The sequence below is a fragment of the Meleagris gallopavo genome, chromosome 2 (genome assembly GCF_905368555.1).
Source record: "Meleagris gallopavo chromosome 2, MGAL_WU_HG_1.1, whole genome shotgun sequence".
Lineage (NCBI taxonomy): Eukaryota > Metazoa > Chordata > Aves > Galliformes > Phasianidae > Meleagris > Meleagris gallopavo.
This window is the reverse complement of record NC_139405.1, coordinates 69,923,972-69,936,025: the sequence shown is the minus strand read 5'-3', so window position 1 is coordinate 69,936,025 and position 12,054 is coordinate 69,923,972. Positions and strand designations below refer to the sequence as shown.

Sequence of the window (12,054 nt, the reverse complement as noted above, 5' to 3'; positions counted from 1 at the left end):
GCAAATTCTATTCAGGAAAGGAACAAAGGCGATACTGGATACCTACTCCCATACTTTATACTTCAGCAAATTAAGAGTTAATTATCAAGGCAACTTCTATATCTTCTGGTTTTGTAAGAGCCAAAACAGAAATAAATCTAATAAACAATTAAAGAACAGAACAGTCTGGTTTTCTAGCTTAGTGCTTGTCAGTGTTATTTAAAAACATATTGCTATGCAAAACCTTTTCCCCCTTGCCCCTAACAATAGGTTTTCTAAACCAGAGAAGAAACCACTTCAAATATTAAGCAATGTTTTTAATACAAAGCTTAATAAAGTTACAAAGAATTTAAATGATGTGGCACTTTACAAACAATAGTCAATTCTGATAGAATAATTAGATATACCTTGTAAGCCGTACTTTAAATACCTAGATCTTCTTAAGGTGTTATATCCTAAACAAGAAAATTTTAAATTCCTCATGATTAAGGATATGACAGTATATATGACTGTAACATATTCTGGAATCATCTCATCACTATTTACAAAGAAACTATCAACACCAGAGAGCTATGTATGTAAGAAATCTCCAGTTCTGGAAAGTGAAAACAAGTTTAAAATCTAAAGAAATTTCCTGATGCATATTAGCATCTTAATAAAGATTTTTTATTTCCTATCCTCATTGACTCCTCCAAATAACATATTTTCTACAGCATCCTGTATTTCAAATTAAAACACTAATGAAATTTCTATGGGATTCTTTGGTGACATCTCTTAAAAAGTCTATGATAGCCACCATGTTTTGGTCGAGAGTAGTTATTTGGTTACATTTTGAATAATTTACAAAAAATTGATGATAATTAGGATGCTTGTTAGTTGATATTCTATTACATAAAACAAACACTGATTTCTTCAAGGACTACAGTAAACATGGATTTTCAAAAGCTTCAGACCACTGCCTACCTTCAACATTTCTTCTTCAGTATCATTTTTTCTTGTCATTAAACTCCTCATGAAGAACAATACAGAGTTAATATGAATATACAGACCTTACTTCCCACAATCTCCTAGACCACTAATAGTCTGCAGTCCTGTGTTTGAAACAAAGCTATTAACCTAGAACTAGTAAAATTTACAACATTAGGCTACAAGAATGATCTAGCTGCCTATATCACAGGCTGTAATGGGATGAACAGAACTGGTAATATCCAAGTTGCACATCTGTAGCTTGTCACTTTGATCATCCACAAAAGACAAGATTGCTCTGGATAGTCAATTGTAGAGTAACTACAGAGTATTTCTTTTGAATATAATTTTAGGCTACAAGAAATTACTCATTTGGAATCAAATTTGATTTTTATGATTCATTAATATCAGAATAATAGAAATTCTAAATAGGAGCAATTGCCGCCTTAAGTAGTAGTATTGCAAATACAGACATCACTGTGTAGCTGTGAGATTATAGACGTACCAAATAATTTGTGAAATCGTAACTATTGGAAGGAAAATAAATTTGTGCTTTTGGTCTTCATAAATTTATAGTGAACATTTGAGTACAAATATAGAGACAATTTACTATGTAAATAGCAAAAATCAGCAGGAGGCACACAAATACAGCATGCAAATATTTAGAAGGCTATCAGATTGAAGAATTAAGGGTTATTACGTGCATAACTTGTTAGACCATCCATTTCCAGCCATTTTTCAGCTGTTCATATACACAGCTGACACGGTAGTAAATGCTTGAAGTTAAAGAGATTTGACTAGAAAATATAACAGAAAAATGATACATACATCTCATTTGACAACAGCATGAAACATCTGGTACATAAAATTTTTGAAGGGTATCATCTACATAGCTAGCACACTAAATGAGGATTTTTAATTAAAGTAAGATAGGAAGTTTTATTTATCCGGGCAAAAGATTATAGCAACAATCATACCCTTAAAATTGCAAAAGGCAGTTATCATGGAGTGCATAAATAAATGATGAAGTTGCAGAACATAAAAGTCCCTAGATTAGTTGATCTGTTATTTAATTAAAGGAAAAAAAAAGGAAAGAAAGAAAGAAAAAAGAAAATTGGTGTCTGGATGAGGAGCTACGATATATGGTTTAGTTGCTTGTGGAAGCAATGGGAGGACAGTTAGACTAGATGATTTTGTAGGTTCTTTCAATCTTGTGATTCTATGATTCTATGAAATCACACATATTAATGGTCCCTGATCATGTAGAAACTACAAGAAATTCTGCAGAAAATGCTCTAAAGTATCCAAGGCTTCACTTAATCAGCTGACATGGAAATAATATCTAAAGAGACTAGCCATAATCTTGCCTGACCATTTACCTTACCACTTCACATTTTCCTATGTCTGCATATATAAACACTATCTATGTATATGCAAATAAATTGTACCTATAGTAGAAGTGATCTGTATAAAACCACAAAAATTCAAGAAGACTTAAATGAACTTTTTTAGGCTATTAAATGGAAGTCCAGAAGCTAATTAGATAAACAAATTTTAACAAACCCAGTAACTTTACATAATTAATTGTCCAAAGTGTGCTCTATACACTATATAACCCAGAAAGAAGACTAAGACAAGCTTAATTTTCAAGATACGAAGTTCCTGAGAGACCTCTAAAAAGCAATGTTTTATGAAATCTTATCTTAGGACATAGCTATAAAAGCACTGTCAACAGTTGCAGTAACCAAGCTTATGAAACTTTTATCTTCAAATGGCTTCTGCAACCAAATAGCAGTTAGAAAACTGATAATAAAGAAATTTAATCCATCATTTTTACAGATGAAATTAATAACTGTCAAATTCAGTTCTGACAATTTAATATAACAGATTTAGAATAATTACTCAGTCTTTCTTTTTTGGCTTAAGATAGCATTTCAAGAAAAATAAGTTGACACTTCTTAGTATTGCAAAGTTAAAGTCAATTATTAGAAAAAGAGAACAATTACAAATAGTGAATCTTTTATATGTAATAAATAGCATATAAACAGTTTTGAATATATAAATTCAAGCATAATCTGCTTTTGACCTGTGATATCAACAATATCAATTTGAAAGAATGAAGTAATAATAATTTGTGCAAAAAAATTAGATTTTTTTCTATGATTTTAAAAAGTACATAGATAGTATGTCAATATTTTTTCTAATGAAATAAATGCAGGACAGTGGTATAGAAAATTTTAACTAAGTATATAAATTCTAATTATTACAGCAAGTTTGATCTCTACAAAACTGCGTATTAACCATGCATTAATTAAGAATTTCACAAGTATCATGGCTGCATTCTGCATGTTAACAAAACACTCACATTTCATTTTACAAGATAAATAGCAAAGATGCCATAGGTATGCATATTAGAAGCAGTTGTCACAATGCTGTAAAAAATGGCAACTGTCAAATGATAACTGAGTCAGAAGAAGCCAGTAAAACCTAAAGTTGTTCAAAGTAGAAGAGCAGGCACTGACAAGAAGGTAATTGGGGAAACAACAACAACAAAACAAACAAAAAAACCTCTACACCTTTCTTCAAAAGATTGTTAAGAACAGTGAAATGAAATAAGCAGAAAATGGGTAGGGTGAAGATCACCACTCACAGTGCATCAAGAATGGATGGTTCTGTCTATGGCTGTTCTTTTTTTTTAAAAAGCTTTCCTCCACATTTTCAGTCTCAGCAGTAAAGCTTATAGCATCTTAACTCTAAATTCATCTCTCCACTGCTTTACAGTTCCTATAGGCTGCTGGCATAAGAGTTAATTAAAGCTATGGCACAAACATGTGGTAATATCACATATTTATGTTGTGATGAGCCTTTCAATAGGTATTTGCTGTTGCAAAAATCCATATTCTTTGCAAATGACAACGTGGGCATCTATGGCCTGCGGAAAAGCTCTTCCTTGAATACTGAAACTATTTCTTGTATACCTATGATAACTACTCACTACTGAAGTACTGACACATTGAGCCTCAATGCTTGCACAGGCAGCCAGGTGAGTGAGAACCACAGAAAGATTTCAGGGCTTCCACTGAACAGCTAGTTTTTGTTATGAATTGAAAATATCAAGTTCGGTTTCACTGAGAACCAGAGTTAAAACAGATATTATATCACCTGAGAGTTGCACAGAAAATTATCAAAAGCAGTGGAAAATGAAACACTCATTTTCTTACAAATTGACAAAAAAAAATCAGTAGATGGGAGAATGCCAAAGGTACTCCAAGATGAAAACTGTAACGAACAACTAAAATGGCAAATTAGCAAAGCACATTAGGTAGGGAACCTAGACTAAAACTCAGATGTCTGTGGCTGAAGTTAAAACGGAGTAACAGAGTACTGAAGTTTAGGAAGAAAACAAATTGAAGCAGAGAGGAAAGCAAGATGCCAAGAGTAAATGCAAGAAACCTGCTGAAACCACATCAAGAGCAAAGAGAACACACGACTTCTTTCGAAGGTTTAAGTAGAATCAAAGAGAATCAACTATTAAAAAAAAAAAAAGAAAAGATTGTAGAAAAAAAGATAAGTAGTTTGGGGAGCGTGGCAAAAGCATGAGGGGTTTACAAGTGCTACTTCAGGAAGCACTTTCTCTGTAATCTTTCACGGAATTTCAGCAACTCTCATTCTAATTCTAATTCATAATGTAAAAAAAAAATCTTAAGCAATTTCAGGTTTTTAGAGGCTCTTCATCTTACAAAATAAAGTGAAAGGTTATTATCAATTAATAAAATTAATAGTAGCAAAAATGTTTAAGAGGTGATGGGACAATGAGAGCAATGTAAGATCAACACTCTCTTTGTATCCAAGGCAGTGGGATAAATCAGCAAAGGGTCAATAACAGCAGAATATACACTAGAAGTGAGCCAATAAAGCAACAGAAATGGCCAGAGTCAGGAAGAGTTATTTCCCTCAGACATTATCTTAAAAAACTGAGCCTTGGGAAGTGCAACAATTTAATATTTTTGGAGAATGCAATATAGTGTAGTTAAAATCATATGTTTCTGAGGTGAAAAAAAATTCTTAAAAACACTATGTTCTTCGTCAACACTCCTAAAAGCATCGTATTATTTCTCAAAGCATACAGTGACAAGGGTTATTTCCACCTCATACATTGTGAAGATAAGGACACTAGGATATGCATAGTTTGAAACTGGATAGCAATGCAATATTTCACTTTATATAAAAAAATGATGTTGATACATATCATATGCAGTCCCTGCCTTTGCTGACCTTGTGAGGTTTTCCGCAGGCTGCCTCAGAAAGGTGCTAACCACTCCCCAGAACTCTCTGTAAAACGTTAAGAAGCTTTTTCAGCCTTGTAGGTGAACTAATGCTGTTAATGCCTGTGATTCACTCCTGCTGACTGTCTGACAAAAGACAGCTATAAATCAGCAGAGGGAATGATAATTTTTGATGAGGCAGTCTTTGAGTGAATGGTATCCCTCAGTTATTCTAAAAAAAACAATGGTAGAAACATTCTATCTCTAATTGAGTATGGGGTCACCTTCTCTGATAAACAGTATGCACGGTCACTTTTTCCCCCTCTGTTTAAAGGATCTTTGGTTTACTAAGAGCTAGAAATACAACTCCAAAAGTGCAAATCACTCCAAGAGACTCTAACATACCTGTAGATAATATAAGAAAATAGCAACTTAAAGAAATGACATTAAAATAAATATTCACCAGATTGTACCAAGCACAGAAGGACACTGAAAAAAAAGTTTTCTTTTTTGAGTTCAAATCTCACTTAACACAATCTTAAGAGGTAGGATTTAACAGGGAAATATCCTAATGAAGATCCACGTTGTTAGGAAGCCTACAAAAAGAGCACACTGACATAAAAAGCACCTGGAAACCTTTTCTGATATTCTTCAGTCACCACAAAGTGTTTCTATAACAAAATCCCCAGAAAACTCTGTAGGGCAAGCCATTTATCATTACATCTTTTGTCAAGTTGAACAAGAGGAGAGTTGTGCTATAAGACAAATGTTACAGCTTCAGTTGCATTTGGTAATTCAAAGTGAAGCCTACAAATGAAGTATCTCATTAGTTTGAGCAGATGGATCAAAATTAAAGGCTGAATCACCAACTCTTAATTTCCCAGTAGCCAGGAAGAGCATGAAGTCTTGCAGAGTATGACTGTTGAAAAATCAACATAAAAAGATCCTCTCCATCTGCCAAAACACTTGTCTGTAGCATACAGCTACCTCCCACCACCCTTAGTCTTAAAAAATGAAAACACACATATATTTATTAAAATACATGAACATATCACTTCAGACATACCTCAGAATATAACATAAGACAGAGGAACATCAGTATGACTTACACAGAACTAAATGATTCCTTTTCAGCATGTAAGAATTCTTTCAAAATAAGAAAACAGAACAGGATGTAAACAAAAAAGTAGTGAATTTAATTTAAGACATTCAAAAGACTAGTAAAAATCTTAAAAGAGACAATATTTGATGGCCATTGGAGAGTGCACATTAACTCATGGAACATAAGAAAATATATTTTTCTCTGATTCTGGTATTTCTTCCTTGCAAGAAGACAGAATATATAGATAAAGGCAGAATACTCAGTTTTGTGGTTCTCTAGAGCAGTGATAATGAAATCTATGCCTGTCACATATTACTGCCTCAATAGTTACAAAATTCCAACTATTTCTTGAATTCCATTTAGAAAAGCAACTGCTGTGGAATTTTTTTTTATATACTGAAGGAGATGGTATGCACCTCATGAAGTTCAGAAAGGCCAAGTGGCCAAGTGTATGGTTCTGTTCATGGGTCAGGGAAATCTTGAGCACAAATACAGACTGGGAGGAGAATAGACTGAGAGCAGCCTTGGATTTGGATGTGTTGATTAATTAGAAGCTCAACATCATCTGGCAGATCTGTGTCTAGGTAGTTGCTGGTGACCCCAGGTAGTGTCCCCCAGGGGTCTGTCTTGGGACTGGTGCTCTTTATCAGTGCATGTTTACAGTGACCTAGATATCAGGGTGGAGTGCACTGCTGGCAAATTTGCAGATGACATGAAGCTGAGTGGTCAGTAGGTATGACAGAAGGAAAGGATATCATCCAAAGTGTCCTGGTTAAGCTTGAAAAGTAGCCCATGTGAACTTAATAAGGTTCTACAAGGTCAAGTGCAAAGAGTTACACGTGGGTTGGGGCAATCCCAAATGTAATGACAGACTGGGAGAACATGTTGAGAGCAGCCCTGCCATGAAGAACCTGGGGGGTCCCGGTGGATGAAAAGCATGACAAGAGCCAGCAACATGCACTTGCAGCACAGAAAGCCGACTGTATTCTAGGCTGCATTAAAGGAGAGGTGGCCAGCAGGGAGAGGGAAGTGACTGTCCCCCTCTACTCTGCTCTCATTAGGCCCCAGGCTTGGGGCCCCCACAACAAGAATGACATAGAGCTGTTGGACTAGGTCAGAAAAACAATCAGTGGGCTGGAGCAACTCTCCTATGAAGGAAGGCTGAGGGACCTGGGCTTGTTCAGTCTAGAGAAGAGAGGGATCCAAGGAGACCATATTGATGTCTTTCTGTGCTTAAAAGGGGCTTATAAACAGCAGGGAGGCTGACTTTTTACACAGGCAGATAGTGGCATGACGAGAAAGCATGGTTTTAAACTGAAAGAGGGGAGATTTAGGTTAGATGTTAAGTAGAAATTCTTTACTCAGAGTGTGGTTAGGCACTGAACAGGCTGCCCATGGAAACCATAGATGTCTCATCCGTGGGTGTCCAAGGATATGTTGAACTGGGCTATGAGTGATCTGATCTAGTCAAAGATATCCCTGCAGGAGGGCACGGGGTTGGAACTGGATGGTTTTCAAGGTCCCTTCCAAGTGAAACAATGCTATAATTATGCGGTTTTTCTTAGAAGAAAGTTAGAAACAACCAACTTTGTTAAAAAGCAAAGAAACTTTACACATAAACAGAATTTAAACAAGCATAAGTTTAAAGGATAACTTAAAAAAAAAGCTAGGGAAGATTACAGGACAGGATGGTAACAGACTACAGTAAAACTGGACTCAAGACAGCAGATTTCTAAAGACTAAGTAAATCAGAAAAAGGTGATAACTTCAGAATATCACATCCTATTTGCAAAATTATTTGAAGACACTACAGAAAACCTTCCTAGCGCAATATTTGTCCTTCACTATGGAGCAAGTATTTCTTCTATTACATTCTATATTCTATTCTAATTTTTTTTTTTTTTAAGAAACAAACATCTGCAGTTGGTATACTGAACAGATAATTTATTGGAGCATACTCATTAAAAGAAAAAAATCCCTCATTTTTACTATAAGATTCAATATTACAAATTATAATTAATTGTATTACAGAATAAGCTGATATGCTTAGTTCTGTATTATGAAAGATTGCATACCACTGCCATCATTTCAGGCTATGAGTGTTAGTTTCATAAGTGTAAAGACAAATATGCTTTCAATAATGTGGAAAACAAACAAACAAACAAACAACTCCAATTTAATTGGTTGGTACATGAATGTGTAAGAGTTCTGTAACATAGCTCAAATGTTGTTCCTTATTGACATATACATCTGTTCTTGATACAATTGCTCTAAATTATCATTAAACATTACTATAACTTTTTGAAATGCCACATTTACATTTTTTTACTGAATTCAGCTTGCATATATATATTCAGCATATTTAAATAAATTTTTACACTGAATTATCATCAAAGAACAATATTTGTACTGAATTTTCTCTTTCAGCAAGCTATGCTGTCTTCATCAATTTAAGCAGCATATTTACCACAGGGTAGCTATAGTCAGTATGTACCGTACTCAGAACAAACATTTTCAAGCAAAGAAAATGCTTAACATTCACATTCAAGTGAATCAAATCAACCAAACCATTCTGAAATCAAACAGTTTTTTATACAATAAAGGAAATGACACTTCTGCTTTGTCTGAAAATACACTGCTTATTTGTTGTTGGCTCGAAATATAATTTTCAGAAGGTGAGATCAACTACTGTCTCAGCTATTGAAACTGTAATGCTATGGAGACTAAAGTCTTTCACTTGACCTCTTGACTGTAGCACACGCCTTAAAACAGTAGTGCATTCAATTTGTCAGGAACTAAAACTATTCTCAAGAAGAGCTGTGCTAAGTACAAAATATCATTTGCTAGAATTAAATAAATTATTGTATTTGAGCTTTATTTTACTTTTAAAAGTACTACTACACATGTTAATAGCTATTTTTCCCTCAGAATTAAGAGAAGAGAGGGACAGAAAGGTGCAATAAATATTCTGAAAGAGCATACAACTTCTGGCCTGGAATGTAAGATATGTTACTTATTTAGACATACTGACTGTAATAAACTGCTACTTACAGGTTCTTCTACAGCAAGTAAAAAGATACAAAAAACATAAGTAGTAAAATATAAGCACCTAAACCTACCTCAGTGTAAGGAGTTTGGTAAGAGATGTACACAACAGATCATGAGGAAGAAGTAAAATTAAGTTTCTTTAGTACAGCCAACAAATTTTGTTAATAATCTTCCTTCAGGCATGTATCAGCATTTCCATACAGAATCTTCATTATTTCATTAAAACTTTATTGAATATAGCACCAGTAGCTGACAGTAACAACAGAAGGTAAGCAGAAAATGATGTTCAGCCAGAGGGAGAAGAATGACTAAGGTGCTGCTGAAGAATTTTTTCCCAAAAGTCATATATCAACTGTTCAACTTTTAAAATAACACCTTAATCTGAAATTTCTGTGAAGGAGGAAAAACGTGCAGTTCTTAGCATCACTGTTTGTACGTTTCCTTCTCTTATGCACAGATTCAAAGCATCACAGAACCACAGCAGTTGGAAAGGACACTTGGAGATCATCTAAATCCAACTACCCTGCTAAAGTAGGTTCCCTACAGGAGGTTGCAAAAGAAAGTGTCCAGGCAGGTTTTAAATATCTCCAGAGACAATAAAAAATAATAAATAAATAAATATCTCCAGACCCTATAATGATGAAAACTAATTTTTTATATGTGTTCTGAATGCAAATTAAAGCAAAAAAATAAATACCTGGTGACCAGCCATTATTTGCTTCAGCACATTTTCATAACATACTTCATCCATATGATTCAGCTGCTGCACCTGCAAAGTAAACATTATGCCTTATATTAAAATATTTCAATTTTTATATATGTTCTATTTTATGTAAAGCAAATAATAGTGACCCGTGAAAAAAAATGTATCGTGCAATGAAATGTACACTATACTGATCTTCAGTACTAACAGTACTTTATTATTATTAATAATAATTCACAAATAGATCATGAAAAGTAGCAGACAAAATACAAAAAAGGGCAGTGGATAAAAGTTTATGTGACTTGGCTATTCAATGATTCAAGGGAGTTAATCCAGTTCTTTATGTGTTCCATAGATAAGAAATCATACCTCTACTGGATACTGATGAAATAATCCATTCAATACACCACCAAACTTCAAATAAATATTTTCATTTTGTACTACATAAATGCAGCTTTTACACACAGATCTTAATGTCTATGCAATTACTAATTCCTAGCTTTTTGTCAAGAAAAAAGAACTTTGCTCACAGTTGAGTCAGACGTAGGAAAAAGTAGGAGTACCATGTACAGAAGTTCCAATTATAGATAAATAAAATGCTTCAGATTCTGTTATCTAGAATAGCTAAAAGTTGTAAAAACATAGCTTTAAGACCTTTTGTGGAAATGAGAGAATGTTCATATTTGTCATAATGCATGAATAATAGTAAAAACATGAGAAAGATGGCAGTGTGTGCAAGAGACAAATAGCCAGTCCAGCTGGTCTGAAAATGAAAGGTTAGCATTTCAATTAATTATTTTTCAAATAATGAGTGAAAATTATTATGGAGAAGTGTAAAGGGGCAGAGTATAAACACACATAAGGACATATATATATACAAACACAAATTCACACATTCTTTCCATTTATGTGTAAGAGAAAACATACATATACAGAAAAAACTAACAACTCCAGATATATCCAGATGAATAATATCCAGATTACTTAATTATTTAGCATCAGACAAAAATTCTTTTTTAATTAAAAGAAATGGATTGGATGATGCATATATCTGACATTAATAGATCTTCAACTGAAGAAGGCAAATTTTAGCCTTGGTTTCATATGCTGCCACAGTTTCAAAATACCAAGTTTTGAGAACTTCCTTGGCTAATTTCTTTGCGTAACAAATACACCAGAAGATATACAAAATATGTTCTGCATATCTCATCCAGAAGAGGGAGACAGCATCATTACAAGTCTCAATTAAGAACACATAACTAAAATATGGATGAATTGACATCATAGATAGCCACAGTGTTACATATATTCAACAGAATTAAAAAGAGCAAATCCTATCTAACTGAAATGCCAAGTCACCAAAGCAAATCTTCAGCTGATCCTTCACAGACACCTTAAATCATGCCCTGAAGAAAAGCTTCAGTGCTAGCCTAAGTATCTTTAGCAGAACTGCAGTGAGAAACATTAGCATCTAAAGCAAGAACTCCCCTCCACTGAATTTTGCAAGGCTAACAGGGCCTCTTCCAGATGCCCAGATTACCACAGAGAAGTAGTCTAGATGCCAGCAGCAGCTCAGAGAGATCTGGAAGCTTTTGCCACAACTTGAGTGAAGAAAGTGTCCTATTATACCATCAGACTGCGATAGACAGTCTTTTTAGTGGAATCCAGAACTAAATAAGTATGCCTCACTTCAGAATGAATTGTTCACAGAAGTATTTTGGAAATGTATCAAATTCCTGTATACTAAAAGCCAGAGAAAATATGCTGTGTCCACTTGAAATAGCTAAAATGGCTATGATTAAGAAGCTGCTGTTATTGCTGTTGAAGAAGGCTTGCCTGCAGTTTGCATGTGAGTTGGCAAATCATTCATTCGTTTGAAATTCTTGGGGAGGTTTTTCAGATGAAAGCTGAAAGCTGTAGCAAAGCATAGAATCATAGAATCACCAAGGTTGGAAAAACCTAAAAGATCATCTAGTCCAACCATTCACCTA

The 12,054-nt window shown here is 34.2% G+C and overlaps 1 protein-coding gene across 1 annotated transcript in view; it reads right to left on the bottom strand.

Annotated features, from left to right (window-relative positions):
• Positions 1–12,054, bottom strand: part of ASCC3 (activating signal cointegrator 1 complex subunit 3) — a 254,014-nt gene that overhangs the window by 135,241 nt on the left and 106,719 nt on the right. Inside the window, exon 13 of the mRNA XM_085217585.1 lies at positions 10,058–10,129. Within this exon, the coding sequence (XP_085073711.1) occupies positions 10,058–10,129 (72 nt within the window). The remainder of the gene's footprint in view (positions 1–10,057; positions 10,130–12,054) is intronic.